At 30.1% G+C, this 25,656-nt stretch overlaps 1 protein-coding gene across 1 annotated transcript in view; it reads right to left on the bottom strand.

Annotated features, from left to right (window-relative positions):
• Positions 1-25,656, bottom strand: part of kl-3 (dynein heavy chain 8, axonemal kl-3) — a 744,292-nt gene that overhangs the window by 49,956 nt on the left and 668,680 nt on the right. The window contains exons 28-31 of the mRNA XM_075354364.1: positions 15,972-16,225; positions 12,440-12,630; positions 10,186-10,307; positions 2,846-2,961 (exon numbers count right to left, since the gene is read on the bottom strand). Of these exons, the coding sequence (XP_075210479.1) occupies positions 2,846-2,961; positions 10,186-10,307; positions 12,440-12,630; positions 15,972-16,225 (683 nt within the window). The remainder of the gene's footprint in view (positions 1-2,845; positions 2,962-10,185; positions 10,308-12,439; positions 12,631-15,971; positions 16,226-25,656) is intronic.

The raw sequence follows: 25,656 nt of genomic DNA, 5'->3' as shown, positions 1-25,656 counted from the left end.
GAATAATTTTTGCATTGAATGATTTTTGTTGCAGCCTGTTCATAACATCGAAAAACTCTGTTGCAATTAACTCATTTTTTCCAAGACTTACTTGGAAAATGTTTTGGAGAAACGGCAACTAAATTTATGTTTTACTATAATTCAGATTGTCATCATTGTCATTTTGAACATATTTCCACACTAAATCTGGACAATCTTCTTGTCCCATAGTTTGAAAATATGAAACTATGGCAGGTCTACTGCTGATAAAGAGTGAAAGCCATCTTGTTGGGACATGCCTAATGAGGGTATCTGTCTCTATTTCAACAAAATTAAAAAAAATCATTTAGAGCTTCTGTACGTTTAGTAGATATTGAAAAGTGAACAAATACTTTTAATACAAAAGCCTCAATATTACACGAAAGTGAATCACATCCTTTCTTGCAAGTGTTATGCACTAGGTGTGCCATACATTTGGCAGGTAAGATGTTTTTATTTTCTTTTTTGAAAAGTTGGTACACTAAATGAAATTTACCAAAATTTACATTTGCAGGGTTGGCTGAATATGCAGAAAGTCTAGAAATATCAATATTGTGTTCACTTAAAATATTCATAATGGTATGACTATTATTTACTCTGAAAGGATTAGTTCTACACTAAATGCAGCTAACAAATCTGTTACTAATGTTTCTACTTTTGTTCTCCCACAACACATTTTTGTTGCAATTTCTGATTCAGTAAATGTAAGTTTACTCAATTTCACATAACATTTTAGTGAACAATATGATAAAGCATAACTATTAATATGGTATGCCTATGCTAGCTCAGCAGCAGCTTTTTTTGACTGAGCATTAGTTTCTTTATGAATAACAAAGAATGTTTTTATCGACTTAAGTAGAGACTTGTTTCATCCCTGATTTATGCAATTCTGTGGTCGTATGAGCTTTCACATCATTTTCTGCGCCATACCCAACTCCAAATTCCTTTCTGCGTATTGTAAAATATGCTCTGTGAACATTGCTTACCTTTCTAATCAAATTAATCAAACACTCTTCTTCACATCCTCATTTCTGTAGTTACTTTCTTCTATATGAGTTACTTTCTGATTCACTTAAGGTATAATCCCAATAATCGCAATGAAATAATAATCAAAATTACTGATTACACTTTTGAAAATGTTAAATTGTTCAAAACAGTGATGGTACTAGGCACAGAACAACACATATGGTACTTATTTATGCCAAGTATTGATGTAAAGAAAACGAAGAAGATAGTTTGATATTGATGCGCATGTGCTGTCTTAACATTACAGGATACAAAGAAAAACAAAGTGGAAATGAAATTCTGGAGCTGACCGAGACAGAGGCTTAACATCTTAGATTCAACGTAGGCTTTTCCATTTCTATAGCTTGTCCTTAAAAGACAGCAATAAAAGTAAATGGGTTATCTCTCTCTCTTTCTAATCCATGCATGTTTCCAGCTCTGTCTTTTTCTACTCGGGCGGTGCATCCAAATTGCTAAGAAGATGATGTGACTTTTCAATCATTACAATTTCAGTTCTGTGCACGCTATCTGAGAGAGTGAATGAGAGATAGAGAGAGAAAATGCATGTATGTGCTAATACAATTAAAGGCTATTGTAATAGCCTTTAATTGTATTGTAGATATTTTCACTGCTTGGTGATGTATCAAAGTAGACTATAGTAACCTTAGTTGAGAGCATATACATAGATTACATATGGCAGCAGTGCACTCCATAAGAGCAAACTGTCATTTAAGGGTGAGACACTCATCGCCAAAACCAGGACTTTAAGCATCCTGGGAAGAGTGCTCGGGACCAGAAAACTTGGAGCCAAACTCGGGTAAAACCTGGGTAATCCGGGACTGTCGGTTTACTGCCCCCATTACGGTGATGGTTGGTCACCTTAATGAGAAGTCAATGGATAGCTCATTAAATTTGGCTCAGTTGTTAATTTAATTCTTAATTGTTCATAATGCTAACCGTTAACCTTGACATATACTTATATAATTTATAGTTCAGTGTTATATGTAATCCAAAATTTGCATAATTTTTTTTCTCGTTTTTCATAGACTTTATAAATCAATTTTTTCAGAATTAAATTCTGTAAGAATTGATGATAAAATTTACGCATTTATTAATCATTTAACAAAGTTATTATACTTCAAACCTAAACAAACATGTTTTTCGTCACGTTACATCATATATGATGTAAAAAAGAAAAATTCTATCATGAAAACTAAGAGATATATATAGTTCAGGGACCTGTTTTATTCAATTTTTCAGGTCGACAACCTTTTATACTTCTTAAAAATTTCAGTATAACTTCATTTCACTGAACTAAAGTCTGGGTGAAATCTTTCGGTAGCTGATAACAAAGCACTTTCGAACACATATTTGAATGAATTTTTTAACTTACTTCAAGCTCTGTTGCTGCTTTACAGTAAAGAGGTTACACTATGTAAAATCTGTTTTATCCATTATTATCTTACATTATAAACCACAAATTTCATGCAGATTTATTAAAAAACTATTTAAAATTTCAATTTATCAGGCATAATCTTGTCTCTGATATAAATGGAACTAGCCCAGTGTCTTTTAATAAACATATCCTTCTTCAATGAATAAAGTATATTGTACAATTTTACAGGGGACCTTTTATTGTTAAATGGCAAAAAATTAAGATTATCAGATTATGAGGAGGACCACTACCACTTTCATACAATATTTAATCTTTCATCAAGCATAAGTGAACTTTAATAATATCCTCGAGTTTTGACAACATACATATCTTAGGCATACAAAAAGTACTACCCTGTCAAATATTGTAATTGTTCGTAACACTGACCTTATAATTAGTAACTTTCTAAATGGATCAAGAATTTCATAATTATCAGGTATAACTTCTTCTTCTGGAGCTGGTTTATCATACCAAGCTTTCCAAGCTTTCTCACTGTGAGGAATCTACAAATAAAAAATAAAAAAATAAATAAAAACTTATTTAATATTGTAATACTCATATCCATGGTCTTAACTACAAATGAGAGTCTAATAGTAAAATCTAATATTTTTTTAAACAAAAGAAACATTAAAAGGTTTAAGTCTTTGTTTTAGAATCAATAGGCAGGGAGTTCAAAAGTGTCATCAGCATACAATATTAGTATAGAGAAAGATAAAACATACAAAAGGCACATCATTTACTATTAGAAAAAGAAATGAATAATGATGACAATAATTCTATTATTTAAAGTCTATTATTGATGTCAATAATTCTGAGTGCAATGGCCATGTAATAGCGTAAATTTATTGAGGACCTTTGACACCACAAATCATCAAATTACATGAAAAAAACGTCCTATTTATTCCAGCTACAAATCATACTCTCCAGTTACAAAATATTAGTGTAGTGTTCAAATTCACTTTGAAAAAACCTTGAAAGTTTTTATTATATCCCAGATAAGAACTCATAAATAATTCTCTTCTGTTTATTTAATACTTAACACCATTCTTTTTTCAGCTGATGATTTAAATGTTACAAATTAAATATGACACTGAGTGATGGAGCTGCAGAGATGGATATAAATAATTCAGCTCTGCAGTTACCATTACCAACAGTTATGTTATGCTACAGATTATAATAAGAATAAAATCCGATTTTATTATTCTGTAATAAATAATAAATTAAAATAATAAATAATAAAAATAAACCCAGCAACCACACAATTTAAATACAATGGGATCATAATCGATTGGTAACAAGATCAAGTTTGATGGCCATATTAGTCATATATGAAAAAAGGCATCTAAAATATGGTAGAGTATGTGCAATCTGAAAATCTTAAAAAACTGTTTGTACTCATGTACTAATTCTTGCTATTTGAATTTCACTTTCACACAACTGAATGTGTGCTAAAAATGTTTGTTAGATACATCTTCTATAAAATACAAATCCAAGATGAACAACAATAATCGTACTGATTCAGTGGATTATTTTGACTATGATTGTAAAAAATATATTTTCTTGTCCTAGATTCTACCTTACAAAAATTGCAGGTGTACCTAGTTTAATATTTTCAAAACCTTTTGAAATCCTGTGAGTGCCAAGAATGAAGTTGGGATTAAGATAGGATTGCAAAGCCATTTCATATTTGCTGTAATTTATAAAAATTAGTATCTTTATAAATAAAATGATATCTACATGATTTTTCTGCTCAGGAGAACAGGTATAGATTTTTGGATGATTATTTTATTAATGAAATATTTTAAATAAAAATAAATGTATTATTTACCACATTTGAAGGATATGACTACTAATAAAAATTATCATTAACTGATAAAAAGTTATTACAGGAATACAGACTATCTGAAAGTGGAAGTTTTCTTCTTATTGCAGGTTTCAGTTTATTTTCTAGTATGTCACAAATAGTACTTCCTTTTTATTGTACATTAATCTTCAATTGCAATAATCTGGACCTTCATAGACCCTAAACACAATCAGTATCACTACTTTACTGGCTGAAGCGTAGGTTTAGAATTTTTTCTTGACAGGTTAACCACCATTTTCCATTCCTACTCTGAAGTTTGGATTATTGCTAAAAAACAATGAATCCAAGTTTCATCACAAGTTATTATGCTCTCTAAAAAAGAGTATGCTTTTACCTTCTACTAAAAATTATTGCTTTTTTGAACAAATGTGAATTTGGGTGTCGATTATTTCAGAACCCTTCTTTAACAATGTTTACGGTAACTTAACATGAATAATGGAATAAATAGTGCTGATACTAACATTATAAATTGAGTAGTTTCCCAAATTTTTATGCATTTGACCTTACAAATAAGATCACTGTTTTGGAAAGTGTCAGTCGAATCTTCTACCAACTTCTGTTACAATAGAAATCTGTGACACTTGTTCTGCCAAGTTTAAACTGTTCAATCCACTTACAAAAATTTGCACAATTAATATACTTTTTACCATACTATTTTAATATTCGGGCATGAATTTCAGCCGGTTTACACTTAATAAAATAAAAATGTTATCATGTGCACTGTTCTTCCACTTACATATTTCAAGCAAAGTGTATATTCTAAAATAAATAAGAGATTATAATTATGAAAATTCTTTTCAAATCGCTGATATTTCTGTCAAGAGTGTCAACTGAATGACGGAAAGTTTCAGTTTATTCTATTAAATAGCTTTTCTTTCCTTGCCTTTTATATCTTTTCTTTATTGAACAACCCTCACACCTTATTTAAGAGACAAAAATAATTATGATATTTATTAAAACTCTATCATTAAAATTTTAATATGAAAAACTCTGTCAACTATCATAAAACAATATTTTTTTTAAATTAAAAAAAAAATAACAGTTTTATTAGCATAATTCTGAAAGGTTTGATAAAAATAAAATTTAAGATTTGTATTACTTATTTTTAAAATAGAAGAGTTCACTAACAATAACATTCACATCAGCTAGGCTTACATAGGAATAAATTGAAACATTAGTTAAATAAATAATTACCTTAGAGACATGAACAATTTATTGTTAAATAATATTTATGAGACTTGATTTTCTGCAAAGATTAAAGAATCATGTCACCCAAAGCTTACATCTGAACGTAACTGACACCATGTCATATATCAGAGTTGACTCAGAGATCAATAGGGCTGATATTCTCTGGGTAAAATACTTACATTGTGCAATAGCTGTAGTGCAGTCGTAGTAGTACTTTGTTCAAAATACTATAAATATATTTTTGGAAGAAATTGCACTGATCCATAACAAATTCATAAAAACCTATAAGAAATGCTTCGAGGGAAATCTTTTTTGCCTCGTTTGTATTAATAAACTTAATAAGTTTGTATTAATAAACTTAAAATTGAATCATTGTAAACTTAATTTAATAAAAAAATATTTATTGATGTTGATTTTACATAAGAAATAATTCAAAAAGAGGATTTACACATCTTTGATTAACAGACAATACAAGAATGTTGGCCTTAAAAAAAAATTGATACTGAAATAAAAGAAAAACAGAATCGTCTGCTAATGGAAATATTTAAACCTAGATGAAACTGAGAAAAATGAAATAAATTCTAAAATATTATCAGTTGAATATAAAAATTTAGCTGAAAATTTGGAAGAAAAGTGTGGTAGCTAGCAATGAAGAAAAAAGCAACGTTGTTAGTCTTTTACCTAGCTCTTAGTCTAAATAGAAAATATGTGATAGTAATAAAATACTTAGTAAGATTAACTAGGAGCTTAATGAAAACAACACAATTCTAGACATAGGAAAAAGTGAAGTAATAAACTGAGAGAAATAATTGTAAATAATGCAGATAACTTTTAATAGAATGAAGAAAATACAGTGCACAAAAAAATAATATTGAGGTTTTAAAGCTATTTAATATCTATCTATTAACTTTGACTTTCAATAATGAATAACAAATAAAATGAAAAACAAGTAATAAATAGAATAAATGAATGCAAATGAAACGTTGCAGATTTTCCATACAAGCTGTTCAACCCTTCATCACACGGCACACACCCAACTGATAGGAAAATTCGTCCCATACTTTAATCAACTTATGGATGCAACAGGTGCTTCAGTCCTTTGCCTCAAATCAGATAGCTCAGTAGATAGGACAGGTACAAACACAAGATCCTTTATAAAAACCTGAAAGGGAAAACTCACCTGGAGTCATATCGGGTTACCTTGAAGGCCTTGCAAACAAAATATGTCAGTAAGTCCATGCCAACCAATCCAGTGGTTGGAGAAAACTTCATTACTGTACTGAGTTATGCCAGTGAGGAAGCACACCAACTTCTCAAATAAAATTGTTTGTTTCATCTTGCAGTTGAAAAAAGAGCCACGTACACAACATTCCAAATAAATAACTCCTGTTACACTTGCTTAAGAAAAACAGATCAGACTGTAAACATGCTGCGACATTGTGTGTTAAATTTTTCACTAAGATGAAATGTTGACACATCACTAATCAACATAATATGATCAAGAAAGTTGTCATCTTCATGTTGCAAAATTTTGATTACGAGTTGGCATATACAGTATAGTCGGTAGGCTTCAAAGAGTGTAACAGGTTTAAACAATAAGGGCATATTTTAAACTCATATTTTTTATGATTATGCAGGAAAGACTACGTGACAGGTTCCGTACATTTTCTTCAGACTTCCTTGGTCATCCCAAGATCAAGGAAACCAAACCACTTGGTTCTTTGCTCTTGGTTTTGCCTTTACATAGACATATTGCCACTTTAAAATGATTATGCCATCGCCTAATTTTAATGTCACTTGGAAGATCACAATTAAACTTCTATGGAACACATGTTGAACTGTAACAACAGATTCACATTTACCAAACTAATAAACACAGACTTTTTCTTTCAGGAGTTGCCATCATTACTACTGGTGAATTGAGCACTATCAAGCAGAAAGATAGGGAATCATCAATCTACAGCCATGAATGCAATGAAATTGTATTTTTTGCTTTTAACCTTAAATCAACATTGTACATCTCATCGAAAAGATATTATTATAAATTAAAACTACAATTTTTTTTTATACACCCTTGTAATCTTTCCCTAGTAAAAAAGACTAAGTGGTCGGAAACATACACAAGCAAAAGAAACTGATCATGTTCACTTTAAATGAACTATTTCTAAGCTTGAAACAGAAATGATCTGATCTCAAAATTGGTAGTTCTGCTTCCTGAGTTTAAGGCCTAAGTGGTGTTTACTTTATGGTGCATATCTATCACACAGTTTATATGTTTGCAAGTTTTAAATTTTCATGGTGTATGCAAACATATAAACTGTGTGATAGATATGCACCATAAAGTAAACACCACTTAGGCCTTAAACTCAGGAAGCAGAACTACCAATACACCATGAAAATTTAAAACTAATGGTTGAGGAATTAAAACTCAATGGTGATTTAATGATTTATTAGATTTTCTGAAAATGGTAATGTATGATTCTGAAAATATTGAATGTATATTTGATGAATGTCAGTCTTGTCCACAAAAGGATTTCCAACTTTCAATTTTACACAATGGCATGACAGAAGAAATAATTTTCAAATAATGTGTTAGAACTGATGGACCTCAGTTTATAATTATTATTTCAAGTGATGAATTTTTTAGGCTTTGGTAAAAAAAGTTTGATGGTAAAAAACATCTTTTTATATCAAATTCTCAGTCAAAAAATCTAAAAGAAATAAAATAAGATTTTAACTAAAGATGTGTGATAAGCCTTGAGTAACTTTTCTCAAGTACAAGATAAATTTATTTTAGTGATACTTAAAGTAACAATTATAATAACAAAAAAACTTTACTCAATATTTGGCAACACTTCAATGACTGATGGTGAAGCTAAGTGGAACTTTTTTGCATCTTCCTGTAGAAAAAATACCTGTGTTGGGAATGGTGGCTTAACAGAATTTGCAATGGTCATTTAATGACTATATTCTAACAGACAATATATAAAATGCTTTGCTGAGATAACTTGAGAATAACATTTCTTTATGTTTCAACAGAAGAAGTAGAAGCAACAACTTGAAACTGGAGAAGAGATTTGATACTTGTAAGAAAGTTGCACGAACGAGGTTTTATTACAGATCATATCTCTAAGTGCAACAGAAATTAAGTATACAAATATGTAATATTTTTATTATGTTTTATTCAAGATAAATAAGATAAATTTTGTTGTGTACTTCAAGAGCAACTACAGGCCTATTTAAAAGAGTGACATTGCAGGTAGTTAGTGTGAGTTACCTTGCTACTAGAGTTGTGATTAACACTTTCTATCCTGACAGGATTTACAAGTCTCTGTAAAGTTACACGGCCATACAATATGTATTGTTTTTTTGGCTCTGAAATCCTGTTGGGATTTACATGTTATTTTATGATGGGAGTACTTATTTTATATTTTTTTTATTTTTCAGTAAACATTATAATTTCATATTTTGTTTGTTTGTAAATGATAGTATTTTTTTATATTTTGAGTTGAAATAGACAAGTCAGATTTTTCTGTTATTTGTGTGATTCTATGTTCTACATGATTCAACTAGAAAACCCCTGTCAGGGGTTTACAGGGTAGGTAACCTATCAGAAATAACCTACAAGACTTTGTGGTTTTTGTTTGTGTAGTTATTTGCTGAATATTGATTTTATAGTACCTTTTTTTATAATATGATATTTTAGCCACTGATATTTTTCTCAAATTTATTCAATCTGTTTTGGAAATTATAATTTATCACTTTAATTTGTATCAACCCAGAGAGGAAAATCCCAGTGACAGAAAATGAACTTCTTGCATTTATTGGAATGAATTTTGTTATGGGATATCAAAAAGTACCATCTAAACACCAGTACTGGTATTAGGCTCCAGAATTAATAATATCTATAGTAGCAGATACTATACCACGAGATTGTTTTGATGAAATATTGGCACTTTTGCATGTTAATGACAATCATTTGATTCCAAATGGGTGTACAGATAAATTGTACAAGTTGAGACCAATGATTCAAGGACTTAATCATTTTTCAATACTTATGATGGAACTATGCAGGTCAATGTTGACAAATCAATTGTCCTGTTCAAAGGAAGGATAGCAATGAAGCAATACAATCCTGCAAAACCCATAAAATGAGGGTTACAAATTATGATGTATTGCTGATTTGAAAGGCTTCATTTTCAACTTTGATATTTATCAGGGGAAAAATGAATTTCTACCAAAAGAATTTGAACATTTTGAGCTAGGTGAATGTGTTTTTTTGAATTTAACAAAAATGTTATTTTAATATTAACTACAATAGTAAACGCCAGATACCGCAACTGTTAATTTACACATGCAATTATAATATAATGCAATGTTTACTCTAATAACAATGCAAAAAACATTATAATTATTAAGAGAAATTTTAGTTTTGTAACCAGACATTTAATATAAGTTTGGAGAAATAGGAGTCTAACTAATTTTAACAGAATTTACTTATTACTATTTAATGAATTATGAATAACTTCGAGATGGTCTTTTCAAAACTAACTAAAAGTAAAGCATTAATCATTTTCATTATTTAATAAAATAATCATCATTTTTATCATGCTGATCAGTGAGAACTGACTGTCCTCATGCAGTGACAACTGCAATTATGTCTTTTAATATTTACCTGGCTCAAAATGAACTTAAAAGTTGGTAAAGCCGAGAGCTGAACAACATTTAGCCATGTCACATCAGTTATCCACTTACAAGGTTTAGCAGGACTAGTATTTAGATCCAAAGCTCCGCCACCTAATGTAAAACATAATTAATAAAATTTACTATTATAGTGATAATATGATGGTTTTAAAAATTCATCACAAATCAGCTAATTTCAAAGTTGAGAGTTCTAAGGTTCAAATCCTGTAAAGGCAGTTACTTTTATACGGATTTGAATACTATATCATGGATATCGGTGTTCTTTAGTGGTTGGGTTTCAATTAACCATACATCTCAGGAATGGTCGATTTGAGACTGTACAAGACTACATTTCATTTACATTCACACATATCATCCTCGTTCATCCTCTGAAGTAATGCCTTAACTGTGGTTTTGGAGGCTAAACATAAAAAACAGAGTATCACTGAACTCTCGTTTATATTCAGTAAAGATATCTATCCAAAGAGATGCCAGATTTTTTCTCTGATGAAGAAGTAGTTAGGTGCCTTGGCAATAAAGCCAACTATATTCCCATTATATCTGGCTGTTATTAGAGAGAAGCAACTTGGAAATAAAAGTTGTAACTAAGGTTAAAAACTAATAGCTAAAACAGTGTTTTAACAAACCAGTTCCTGCAGGTCACCAATATTATGTTTGAATGAATAACACCAAATAACTGACAATTTGTTCCTTATGAAAGATTTGTCAATGCTACTTAAACTTAGCAAAATGAAGGAAGGAGAATTTAGTAAATTATTGTTAAGAAATATACAATCTACATGTAGGAAGTAATGGAGCTCTTCATCTAATCTAAGAAACTCCTGAGTTCTTTAGCTGCACAAAATCTTCTTTGTTTAATATATTTTTTTGTGAATTAAATTTCTTCAAAAATATGTAATTTTTCATTACAAATGACTAAATAATTATGTAAACATTAAAAAAAAAAAAAAAAAAAAAAAAAAAAAACATTAAAAACTATATATTAAAATATTTTTGATAACTTCATAGTTTCATTTTCACAGTTAAAGAGTTACTATAGATTGTCACAAAGATAAGTGGGAACATTTTGAAGTATTAAAAATGCTTTATGATAAAATCTGGTTTGATCTGTTATTACAAAAGTTTATATTTTTAAATTACATATGATGCAATTGTAAATGTAAAGTAGTTACTGTATGCTGTTTTAAAAATCAAGCAACTGATTTAGATTGTCATTGAATACATTAATTTACTGCTTTTTTCTTATAGATTACAAATGCTTTTGGCTTTGAATTTAATCATTTTATTTATCTCAATTTTTATAATTATTATGTAGTCTTATTTGTGTAGATGTAATCTTTGTTTATCAGCAAAGCACATCATTGTTGTCTGACTAAGCATGTGTGCACACAAATGCTTGTTTACATACTTTATTGTTTCATGTTTTAGTTTATTTTGGCTTCAGGTTCAGATGAACGTAGATTTGACTCCAAATAATTATTTTAGATTATATTAAATGTAATTATGTAAGGAAAGGTTCAGACTGCAAATATCACTTTGATATCTGGGAACTGAAATTTAAAAAAGATATGGGTATAAAAGTATTCCATACATATTTTGGGTTGATTTGATGTAAATGACTGAAAGTTTCAAGGTATTAAAATAAAATTCTTATATAATTTTAGGTATTACCAACCCCCTAAAAAAAAAAAAAAAAAATAGTCCAATAGAAGCTTAATTGTAAAGGGTAATGAACTTTAGACAGATAAAAAGTGTAAATGGTGTTTATTACTGTAGGAACAAAGCACAAAATTAAAGGGAAGTGTCACAATACTGTTTATCTGTCATTATAATTCAATAGGAGAGTTAGCAGAAACATTCCTGAATTGTGAGTGAATTAGAAATAGATAGATTCTGGTGTGGACAACAAAGTAAAAATTTCTCAGTCCAGACTCTACTAGAAATAAGACTTGAAAGTTATTTTAGAAAATTTAGCTATTTCACTTAAGCCAGATGGATTAACACTATTTACAAAACTAGGCTAGGGCATTTATTTTACCTTGACTATATATACAGAATATATATAACTTTATATAACTAAATGTGAAAAAGTATTGCAAAGAAAATGTATTTTCTGGTTTAACATTTTATAGTTTAAAAGATATTGCTTTTAAACTCTTATAACTAAATTCTATTAATTTGAAATGAGTAAATTAATTAAATTTGAAGTTTTTAGAAAAAAATACCTTTAATAAAGTTTTGAAACTCTTCATAAGTTATGAAATTTCTTTGGAGATCAATTTTAAGAGCTAACAACAGTGTGAATAGATATTTGTGTTCTTCATATAGCCCTCTGCATTTATATTTAAATATTTCATATGTCAAATACTCTATAATGAACACAATTCTACGGCTTGCCACGACACTTTTCTCTGATCTATGAAAAAAGAATTCTTTATTAATTATATAAAAATCAAATAAATAGTTTAATTTGTTACATGAAAAATGTCATATTCTACTAATAACTTCAAATATCATATAAATATTTCAGTAATGCAATGTGTAATATAAAGCATATTTAGTTAATCAAAAAAATTAGATTACTTTCTTTTTAATGATTCTTACACAAGCTTGTGTGTAGGTAATGAGATGAAAATTCCTAGAAATAAGTAAAATGACAAGCTCGTGTCAGGAAGTTAACCCGGGATCTTTATTTATGAATATGAACTACCATTACTTTTACAGTTTAGTATAAATTTTAAATCATTATACCTTATCATTAAGAGGTTTTATATTAAGAGTGAAACAAGGTAGATAATTTTTACGTTTACATCCTACTTGGTGAGTAAATTCACTCAGAAGAGTTGAGGGAAAATTATCACATATCCATTATTATTGTTATTAATTCATGCAAAATATATAACACAGAAAACATATAGTACTGTGTAGAGACTTTTTTTTAAATTAAGTAAATGTACTGGGAAGGTTCTGTAATTACAAGCTGATCCTTAATTATTGAATGTACTGGGTAGTGTAATACTCAGATGCAAGTCACAATTCCTTACGCTTATTCAAGGACTTAAATCAATGAACCTTTTTCTTATTTTATGGTATATTTCACAAAAATAAGTTAAAATATCAGAGTAAGAACTAAATATTTAAACAAAAATTAACTGTTGTCTTGATTTATATTTACTTTAATAACTTTTACTTTTCCGTCTAGATAGCACTCTAGTAGACTGATTTTCTCAATTATTAATTTTTGTTTTCATTTTTTGAATTTGTGTTTGTTTTTATTATGACTTGATAACAAAAACTTACACCACTGAATTCCTGCTATAAACTCTTTTGTATAATTTTGTTTATTAAAAATAAATTAAGACAATATGAATATGATGAAATTTATTTCAAAAAGTTTTTTCTATTTTGTGAACTTTCTAAGTACAGTTTTAATTTTATTGATACTGTATCATTGAATCTACATTATTAGTATGAAAGAAAGAGCTTGTCTGAAGAATTTCTTAAGGACATGAAATGTATTCAGGCACCATGAATCATTAAGAGCCACAATCCTGACTCTGCTGTTACCGCAATATGTATTGCCATGTTGTTGACTGCTGAAATTTGAATAAATAGTAATATTTATAAAAAAATATAACTAATCCTGAGAATTTAAACTCTATAAAGAAACTTTTTTTTCAGGTGATACTTTGCCACTGCAGATCCTAAACTAACAATTTAAGAAATGCTAAAGAAATTCATTAGTAAAGGGTGCTATTATCCTAGAATAACTTAAACTGTATGTTTTGTTGATGAAAGCATTAGATGATTTAATGAGAATCATTCTTGGATTCACAGATTTTCCCAAATCAATCAATGAAGAAAAGCAGTCAGATTCTGATGAAGTTATCAGAATCTGTTGTCTTCATCAGTTGTTGTCTGATGAAGTTATTTGCAGAGAACATAGTAAACAAGGACAACATTAATTCACAAAACCAAGTCAAAGATGTTAACACAATCTTTCATCAACAATTTTCAACATTATAAATGTTTAGAAATTGTGTTAATCATAACTATTATCATTAGCTCTGCTGTACATAAAAAGTACGCCTGTTTACTAATTGGGATAATTTGACATAACTGATAGCAACTGTTACTTGTACATAAATTATTTGCTATGTTAAAAGCCCAACTAAATATTTGTAAATAATAACATTCTTGAAAAATGAATGGTTTTGACTGCATTATAAACAATTACTTTTTACTTATTAATGTTATAATTTTTGTTATTATATGGTAAATTATTATTTGTAGTCAAGTATTTAATAAAGTTATTTTTAAATACTGAAATTTAGATTTTTTATTATCTAATATTTGATAATCATAATTTCTCATTTCTAATTTTATTTATTTCTTAATGAAACAAATTTAATTTCTTAATTTGAAAACTGATTTAATTCAGACTGACTCATGCCAGTGATTTCCATTATAAATTAGTTATTTTAATTGCATAAAAGCAAATGCAATAGTATCATTTTCTTCATAATGAAATATTTAAAGTTTTTTTTTTATACTGAGTAAATAGTTACAGAAATATTAATGATTTAAAAACTAACACAGACACCATTTTGAAATCTGCTAATGAAAACATTTCATTTTTTTCAATGAGAATATTGGTTTTAACATTGATTATGATTCAAATATCTCAATTTATTCTTGAGCTATGAATTTATATTACAAAAATACAAGATGGTAAAGATCCATCTAATTTATGTTCATAATTATTATGAACTGTTTTTATTTTAATGTAAGGAATCTATTCTCAGTTTCCCTTTGGAGTTCACTTAAATAATTAAAACTAGACATATAAAAAATGTTTAAGTACTTTATATCTAATACTTAAATATACAAACTTATAGAATTTTCAAACATCCTGGTCCCATATCTGTTACATGCTGTAAGAGTTGAGATCCCCAATAATTGCTACTTACAGCTTGTGAAGCGTGTGTTGGTACAGAAGAATGTTAAACACATAAGTGAAGAAATATTTAGATGAATATAAGAGGAGAGAAGTTTGCAATAGAATCTTGTAAAAAGATGAACTACATGGGTGGAACAAATATTATGCCACCTAGGTTTAGTTAATTATAATGCAGAAGGTAAAAATTATAAAGGAGGACAGTTATTAGAGTATATAAGATAGATAATTGAGTAAGTTGTAATAAATATGTTGAAAAACAGATTAGCATAGAGGAAAAAGAAAGTGGAGAATAGCATCAAAATAATCATCTGAAAAAAAAGAATAAAGTTAAATAAAGTTAAATAAATTACTTGTAAAACAATACAGAAGCAATGCTTCACCAAAGAAACCCAAACAGCTTGGTTAAATTTTTAAATTTAATAAAAATCTTGGTTATTTTTAAATTTTATAATCTCACATAATGAGGAATATCCCTCACAGTAGAACAGGCAAACCATGTATGGTGAGTTGTTCATTTCTATCTTGCATCGTAATATGGTTGAAATTAGTTTAAAAAATGACATTTTCTCTATACCTGTTTTGTTTTATTAGCCATGTATTTCAATGAGATATAAGTAGAGTAATAAGAGTAGAGTATAAGTAATGCAGACATTAGTATAATGTCTGCATTTTTTATTATGTTACAGTAGATTATATTGGATGAGAAAATATTTATACATCTATGATGAGCTTCTCAGAGATAATTATAAGACATTTAAGTAAATTTGTAAATAAAACAACTACAGTGAGAAACATACCTGGCCATTGATAAATCAAATCTTTCAAGAAACTGTGCAAGTGAAGTTTGATACATACAGTTAACCATTGACATTTCAACTATTAAGAAATAAAGAACACTGCCTCTGGTTGCAACTGGTCGGAATTCTTCCCTTGCTGCATTTATTTTTTGTTCAGTCTGAACAGCTATCTTTAATTTTTCATTCACAGATATAGCTGTGTCTTTTGTAACATTCAATACATTTATAACGCTGTCATCATCAACAAGTGATCCCTGATACATGAAAAAGGAAATTAAGAACAAAATCCATAACTTCCTATATCCGTTTATTACAGATTTTAAACATTAGGTGATAAATGAATCCATTAGAATCCTTGAATATGCTTTTATAGACAAAAATCTCTATGTTAAAAAAAAACAAAAAAAACTGTAAATTGTAAAAAACGTTTTTTATATACATACATGACTATGCTAAATACAGTCTAAAAAAATTTTGGATTTTTAATTTTAAACTTTTACAAGCACTCAGTGCTAGACATTAAAATGCAGTCATAAAGTAATTTACTTGAAGTGATTTATCTAGATTTTTATAATTTCTTGCTCTACCTTGCTGCTCAAGCAGTGGTTAATATGCTGGAATGTTGTTTCAGTACTTCTATTTTGACTAGTGGTCTCAGATAACAGTATTTTATAGAAAACAAGAAAAATTTAATTATACATTTTTGTCATTTATCTGGTACTGAACCATTAATGACGAATTTACCAATTAAATAAATTGCATTAAGATATCACTTTATGAAAACATCATTACAGTTTGCATGAACTAGCATTGGTTGAGTAATGAGTACATTTGACAAGTTCTATTCATAATTTTTATATTTCATGTGGACAGAGTGTTAATGAAATTTGGAAAGCCTTAAATAACTTTTCAACAGCTAAACATAGAAAATAAATTTTAGCAAATGCTTATACCTCAAAACAAACAATCTGTAAGAAAATTTTACCCTACTACGAACCCTAACCAAAATGGCAGCCATTTAATATTTTTCAGAGCTGGTTTCACCTTTTATATAACTGCTCAACAGTTAAACACTAAAAAAATTAAATTAGCTAATGGTCCTCCTACCACAAAATGATACGATCACTATAATGGTACAAGATCATTATAGTGACAAGCAAGAATTCTACTTGCGGTGTAATACAGGCCTCTTTTGAAATTTTCTGTTAAAAATATTCATTTACAAAACATGTTATATGACAGATATATTAATATATTTCATTTTGAGTACAGTTGTAGTAGATCATGATTGTTATGCAGAACCTACCAGTTGGTCTAATGGTGAACTTGTCATCGCAAATTTGTTAATTTTGAAGTTAAGAGTTCTAAGGTTCAATTCCTAGTAAAGGTAGATACTTTCAAACAGATTTGAATACTAGATTACAGATACCAGTGATCTTTGGTAGTTGAGTTTCAATTAACTACACATCTCAGATTTCAGGAATGGTCGACCTGAGACTGTATAAGACTACAACACTTCATTTACATTTGTGCCTATCATCCTCTGAAGTACTGAAGTAATACCTTGCAGTGGTTCTATTGGTTAAATATAAAAAGAAAGGATTGTTAAGCAGAAGTTTTACTTTTCAATGTCCTTTAAAGTAATTTACACAAAGTTTCAGAAAGTTTCTTCTGTAATTCATATGGATACTCTTCTCGTAAAGTAATGAAAAAAGTTCATATTAACAGGTCTGGAAACATTTATTTCTACTAGTAATTTAGGAATTTTTTTTCAAAACTTAACATCTCCAGCAATTGTCATTTTTCAGTAGACAAAAAAAACCCACAGCTTAACAGCCTTAATACATTTTTACTTTTTTTTTTTGGTTGAAAATGTTAGTCATTTGTTCTTAATTCTGTACTCAAAAATTAAATTTTTTTCAACAAAATTTAAAATTGCTGAGAAATTAAACTGTTTGGAGGTGTGAACGTTTGGGAAAAAAAAACAAAAAATGTAATGTACAAAAAAAATTTACGCACAAGATGCTCATTCCAATTTTGTCCTGCGCAGCCATTACAAAATAACAAAACTGAATCAACTTTATTTAAAAGTGATCGCAAATGGTCAAGGAGAGCTGAACTTACCTCAGTGGCTTCTCTGCTTGATTGATTTTCAGTCCAAGTATAAAGTGTTGGATACTAAAACCTAGGTCTACATAACAAAATTAAAATAATTAACCTTTGGCAGGCGGAAACCCATATATGGGCTACCTGTACTTATGATGGAGAGCAAAAAGCCATATATAGGTTTCTGAATGTGACCGGTTATTTGTTTTCATCTAGTTACATGTAAATTCCAAGAGATGGTAAGAGATAATCTTTCAATCATTTTGAGGGAGGAATTCCTGATACGTGATTGGGAACCATTTTACTTCAGTTATCAGATGAGTTCAATGGCCGTGCGTATGTAACAAGACGTGTGCATTATTTTTTTCGTGTTTTTCACTCATTTTTAAGAAATTTGTTTACAAACTGTTCCTTTGAAAACTTCATTTTCAGCTTGCTTCGTTTGAATTCAAACAAAATTTTCGAGACAAAAATTCAGAAGGAAATGAATAAAAATATTTACACTATGATTATAATAAAACCATATTATACTATTCCTTGCCTATGTGCACTACTTCAAAATTGCTGTTTTTATATTACCATCAACATTAATACTGTTACTATTATTATTCAGTGTCTTTTACATGAAAAGAACTCAATGTGAAACTTAACCAAACTCATCACCTACAGTTTGCAAATTCGTGTGTTAATCGAGACTTGTTCCATTTTCCAGACTGGTGGCAGAATTCAGCAAAACACAATGTATATGTTGTTTTTATGCACGAATGCATGTTTTAAGTTACTTTAAATAGTTTTTGCATGAACTTAACATTTTTTTGAAAATGTCTTCCGCCTACAGCCGTAAAACATCATCGCCCACAAAGGGTTAAATTTATTTTAGGCATAGGATGAACTTGTAGGGCAAAAGCAAAAGAAGCAATGCTTTCATCATTATTTTGTGCTTTTTTCATCAAGTTATAAAAAGCACTGGCACACAATTCATGAATTCTTAATTTGTTTTTTTTTTTATTCAAAGTGGTTTCATTACTAACTTTTTTGAACAAACGTTCATTTTTTAGATAGGCACAAAGAGAGGAGGTGTCAGATACTGGATTATTGAATCCAATATTAAATCCAGATATATATATATAAGAGAATATAACCTTTAAATCTTCATTCTGATTGGCATTATATATTTCATATAATTTTGCAACAAATCTGAAGATAAGTTTTTTTTATTTTTATTATAGTGAAATCTCCCTCTATGAATCATGAGACCTTGCCGATGGTGAGGGGTTTTGAGTGCTCAGTGATTAAGCACTCAAGGCTCAATCATCTGAAGGTGCAACCATAGAGAGGTATCTGTTGACAGCCAGACTAAGAATGATTCCTGAAAGAGGGCAGCAGCTCTTTCAGTAGTTGTTAAGGACCATGTCAACATTACTCAGTCTTCTGAGTACTGCACAGCTGAAAGCAATGGAAAACTACAGTTGCTTTTTTTTCCAAGAAAATGTAACTCTGCATTTTCATATAACAAAGATGGTGGCCCTTTCCTTGGTAAAATATTCCGGAGGTAAACTAGTCCCCCGTTCTGATCTCCGGGTGGGGTCTAATAAGGAAGGGGTCACCAGGATATTAAAAAATAATATTCTACGAGTCGGAGCATGGAATCTTAGAAATCTAAAAAAAGGTTGGTAGGTTAGAAAATTTAAAGAGGGAAATGGATAGATTAAATGTAGATGTAGTATGTTAAATGTAGACGCGTGGTTCGTTGGGAAGAGGAAAACGACTTTTGGTCAAGTGATTTTAACACAGCTTCAAATAAGGGGCAGGCAGGGGTAAGTTTTGTAATGAACAAGAGTAGAGGGTAGGGAAGAGAGTAAAGTATTTCAAAATGCATAGTGACAAAATCAAAACCTCAGCTGACGATTGTTAACGTCTATATGCCTGCAAATGTCTATAATGATGATGAGATAGAGTGTGTATATGAAGAAATTGACGAAGTAAATAAAAAAAAGTAAGTAAAAATAAAAGGAATGAAAATTTAATAATAGAGATTGGAATGCAAGTATTGGAAAAGGCAAGGAAGGAAATATTGTGGGTGAATATGGGCTAGGCAAAAGGAATGAAACAGGGGACCGACTTATAGAGTTTTGCACAAAGTATAATTTAGTAATTGCCAACACCCAGTTTAAAAATCAAAACAGAAAAATAAACACATGGAAAAAGCCAGATGATACTGCAAGGTATCAGATAGAATATATCATGGTTAAGCAAGGATTTAGAAATCAACTCGTTGACTGCAAAACTTACCCTGGAGCAGATATTGATAGCGACCATAATTTGGTGATAATGAAATGTAGATTGAGGTTTAAAAACCTGAAGAAAAGGTGTCAGATGAATCTGTGGAATTTAGAGAAGCTTGAGGAAGAGGAGGTAAAGAAGATTTTTGAGGAGGACATCGCAAGAGGTCTGAGTAAAAAAGATAAGGTAGAAAATGTAGAAGAAGAATGGGAGAATGTTAAAAAGGAAATACTTAAATCAGCAGAAGAGAACTTAGGCGGAACAAAGATTACTGGTAGAAAACCTTGGGTTTCAGACTATGTATTGCAGCTGATGGATGAACGTAGAAAATATAAGAATTCTAGTGATGAAGAAAGTAAAAGGAACTATCGGCAATTAAGAAATACTATAAACAGGAAGTGCAAACTAGTTAAAGAAGAGTGGATTAAAGAAAAATGTGTTCAGACGTGGAAAGAGAAATTACCATTGGGAAAGTAGACAGAGCATACAGAAAGTTAAGGAATATTTATAGGTTATAATAAGATTTATAATACGAAATGAAAGATCGATAGGTGGTGGAATATATTGAAGAATTACATGGAGGAAATAAGTTAGAAAATGGTGATATAGAGGAAGAAGAGGAAGTCGAAGAGGATGAAAGGGGAGCAATAATACTGAGTTCTGAACTTAACGAGAGCATTAAAAATTTGAATGGCAGAAAGGCTCCTGGAATAGACGGAATACCTTCAGAATTACTACGCAGTGCAGGTGAGGAAGCGATATAAATAGATTATACAAACTGGTGTGCAATATTTACGAAAAACGGGAATTTCCATCAGACCTCAAAAAGAGTGTTGTAGTCATGATAAAGAAAGTTATAGTCATGACAAAGAAAGCAGGAACAAACGAATGTGAAAAATACAGAACAATTAACTAGTTTAAGTCATGCATCAAAAATCTTAACTAGAATTCTGTAGAGAAGAATTGAGAGGAGAGTGGAATTAGTATTAGATGACCAATTTGGTTTCAGGAAAAGTATAGGGTCAAGGGAAGCAATTTTAGCGCTCAGATTAATAGTATAAGGAATATAAAAGAAAAACAAACCAACATACTGTAGATCCAACATTTTGCAGACCTAAAAAAGGCATTCGATATCTAAATTGGAATAAAATTTTAAGCATTTTTAAAAGATTAGGGCTCAAATACAGAGATAGAAGATCAATTGCTACGATTTATAGGAACCAAACAGCAACAGTAATAATTGAAGAACATAAGAAAGAAGCCGTAATAAAAAAGGGAGTCCGACAAGGATGTTTCCTATCCACGTTACTTTTTAATCTTTACATGGAATTAGCTGTTAATGATGTTAAAGAACAATTTAGATCTGGAGTAACAGTACAGGTGATAAGATAAAGATACAACGATTTGCTGCTGATATAGTAATTCTCGCCAAGAGTAAAAAAAAAAATTATAAGAAACAACGAACGGTTGGATGAAGTCCTACGCAAGAACAATCGCATGAAAATAAACAAGAACAAAACGAAAGTAATGAATTGCAGTAGAAATAACAAAGATGGACCACTGAATGTGAAAATAGGAGGAGAAAAGATTATGGAGGTAGAAAAACTTTATAATTTGGGAAGTAGAATTACTAAAGATGGACGAAGCAGGAGCGATATAAAATGCTGAATAGCACAGGCAAAACTTGCATTCAGTCAGAAATATAATTCGTTTACATCAAAAATTAATTTAAATGTCAGGAAAAGATTTTTGAAAGTATATGTTTGGAGTGTCGCTTTATATGGAAGTGAAACTTGGATGATCGGAGTATCTGAGAAGAAAAGATTAGAAGCTTATGAAATGTGGTGCTATAGGAGAATGTTAAAAATCAGATTGGTGGATAAAGTGAGAAATGAAGAGGTGTTGCGGCAAATCGATGAAGAAAGAAGCATTAAAAAAATATAGTTAAAAGAAGAGACAGACTTATAGGCCACATATTAAGTCATCCTGGAATAGTCGCTTTAATATTGAAAGAACAAGGTAGAAGTATTACAGGTAGAAGGGGAAAATTGTGCTGACAGGCAACATTTGGAATATGTAAAACAAATTGTCATGGATGTAGGAGGTATACCGAAATGAAACGACTGGCACTAGATAGGGAATCTTGGAGAGCTGCATCAAACCAGTCAAATGACTGAAGACAAAAAAAATAGTGAGATTCATGGTAAGTTGTTTAAAAATTTTATTGTGTTTTATTTTTTAGGTTTAAATTTGTTAAACTTTCTATTACACCACGGTTTCATTAGGAACATGACTTAAATTGATAACTTTACCAACTCTAGTATTGTAGAAGCTGGCAGAACCAAAGCAAAACAAAAAAAAACTTCTTACAAACTGTTACAATTTTCAGTTTTTTAGTTTTCAAAAATGTAAATTAATGAAACTGTCTTAGTTTTGTTCAGTATTTTTATCTTTTTCTCTTAGGATCACTTTTTCTGTTTCATGTTTAGCCTCCGGTATACCGTTTAGATAATTCTTCAGAGGATGAATGAGGATAATATGTATGAGTGTAAATGAAGTGTAAGTCTTGTACATTCTCAGTTCGACCATTTCTGAGATGTGTGGTTAATTGAAACCCAACCACCAAAGAACACCGGTATCTACGATCTAGTATTCAAATCCGTGTAAAAATAACTGGCTTTACTAGGACTTGAAAGCTGGAACTCTCGACTTCCAAATCATCTCTTAGGATCACTGGAAGTAATATACTTAACGTTTTATCTTAATTAATCTAACCTTCAGCTGCGAAAATCTGATTCCGCTTTATTGATGTACCTGAATAGGCTACATCACTTTATTACATTTAAACGAACTTACTATCATGGTTTCACGATCGTGCTTTATTTTTAGGAAACGTAAGGTTAGGATCATTGTCGCCGTACGTTTTATGCTTTTCTACCACCTTTTTTGTACACCACGGTTTATATTGCACACAAGATAGTAATTCCATATAAAAAAAAAATCTTATTCACTTTTACTTAAATAAATAAGCTTTATTCAGTTAAATACACGCACCTACCAACATTCAAACTAAGGAATAACGCTTCATGTGTTAATAACCTCTACGCAGAGCTGATGTAGCAGGAGTTAGCGCGCACAGTTTCCACCAACATTACTTTTCTGTAATATGTTCTACTAAGTGGTTCTACTTAAAGAAAGTACAAATGTGCCAAAATCTGGTGGGATATTTTAGAAATCGAATTAAAAAGACTTTTAATGGATATGTTAATTATTGAAAAAAGAATTGCATATTCCGATTATAAACTGCATTGGATATGTTTGATACAAATAGCTGCACAATTTCAACAGACTGGAGATGTTAACTACTGTCGAGAACGTGTATTTAAACAGTTACTTTAATGCATTTCTTAAGTTTTGTTAACAAAACGATACATTAGCTAATAGATGCCAACAGCTCTACTGATCATCATAATCTCGATTATGTCCGCTAGTGAGATGGTTAAATTAAAAAAAAATCAACAATTAAAACACGCAATATCATAACAAAAAATATTCATCATACAGTACAGCATATATGTAAGTACCTATGCCGTATGCTAAAGGCGAAATAAAACCACAATGAAGTACAATAAAAATTTGTTTGGAAAGCGTTATGGATAACAGATTCGAGGGAAATTACATGATCGATTAGACGATCTGCCTTGGCGGAAATTGCATAGCTCGGAGGCAATTACGGGGTTACTCTTAAGATTTCGTGCTAGACGACGGTTTACCATTCTTTCCATCAACTTACGCAGGGGTACTGGTAGGGATAAGATGATAATTTGAAGGGCATAACAGATTTCAGTATATGAATGACCAGTGCTTCTGACCAAAAAACTGTAAAACTAGTCAGAAAATAATTTATTGTAATTAAACAAAAGATTTCGTAATTCAGTATCCGGGAGATAAGAACATAATATAATACAACCCCATTTAACCGCGCTTCCGGATTATCCGGACCGATATCGGGAAAGGCAAAATTAAAAAAAATATATATGTATTGTAAATAGTATTTAGTAAATTAAATAAATAAGTATAGTAGTAGGTCTACTGTATAATGTATCCATTTTATTGGCAGTTAGGTTGTATTACAGTTTTTACGTACTGTAGTACTTATTAAAAATACGTAGATATTCCGTTTTAGATAATAACTCATTTAGGCATATAAGGAAGTCATGAAGTGTCCACATCAGATTTTTTAATTGTTAATAAATTTGTCTCAGACGACTTACCGTAAACATTTACTTTTTCTGAGAATAGAGGTGTGTAATATTTTTGTACAGCAGTTATACTGATTAATGTTCCCAAAGTGTTTATTTACAAACATAACTGCCAACGCTTTATCGCTCATTCTAAGAATAGGGTGACATAATGCTAGACCGGATGTATCTGCCTACCCACCGGGTTGGTCTAGTGGTGAACGCGTCTTCGCAAATCAGTTGATTTGGAAGTCAAGAGTTCTAGCGTTCAAGTCCTAGTAAAGGCAGTTAATTTTATACGGATTTGAATACTAGATCGTGGATACCGGTGTTCTTTGGTGGTTGGGTTTCAATTAACCACACATCTCAAAAGTGGTCGACCTGTGACTGTACAAGACTACACTTCACTTACACTAAGACATATCATACTTATTCATCCTCTGAATGGTGTAATTTAGTGGAATGGCAACTAAAAGAAACAGGGTACTCATTTCTATGGAAAAAACTTCATGCGCTATTTCATATAAATATGGGGAATGTGTAAAACGATTTGTGATGAATTAGGTGTAGGAAAGCAAACTGAATGGAAAAAACATAGAAAAGAGATTGAAGATGTTTGTTCAAAAATGTTGGCTAAAAATAGTTTAGGTAACAGGGCAACGATCAGAATGGCAAAAAAATAGTCACCTAGACTAAGTTTTATTGATGTGTTTTACCCAAAAGAGGGAGCAAGGAGTTCCTATATCAGGTGCCATTTTATAATCTAAGGCTTTAATTTTAAATAAATTAGGTGGTAATCTGTCATTCACAGAAAGTTCAGGTTTGTTAGATAGGTGGAAGGCTTGCTACGGAATATGATAGTTCAATCTAGCAGAGCATCATGCTGCTATCAAAAATTATAAAATGGCATTTTCAAAATTTATAAAAGAAGAGTATTTATCACCATCTCAGATTTTCAATGCTGATGAGACAGGATTTATTTTTTAAAATGCTGGCTAAAAAACTCTTGCCTCAAAATTGGACTCGCTGCTGGGGCATAAAGTTTGTAAGCAAAG

Source organism: Lycorma delicatula, chromosome 1 (genome assembly GCF_047948215.1).
Source record: "Lycorma delicatula isolate Av1 chromosome 1, ASM4794821v1, whole genome shotgun sequence".
NCBI lineage: Eukaryota > Metazoa > Arthropoda > Insecta > Hemiptera > Fulgoridae > Lycorma > Lycorma delicatula.
Note: the sequence above shows the minus strand (reverse complement) of the source record. Positions and strands in the feature narration are given on the sequence as shown.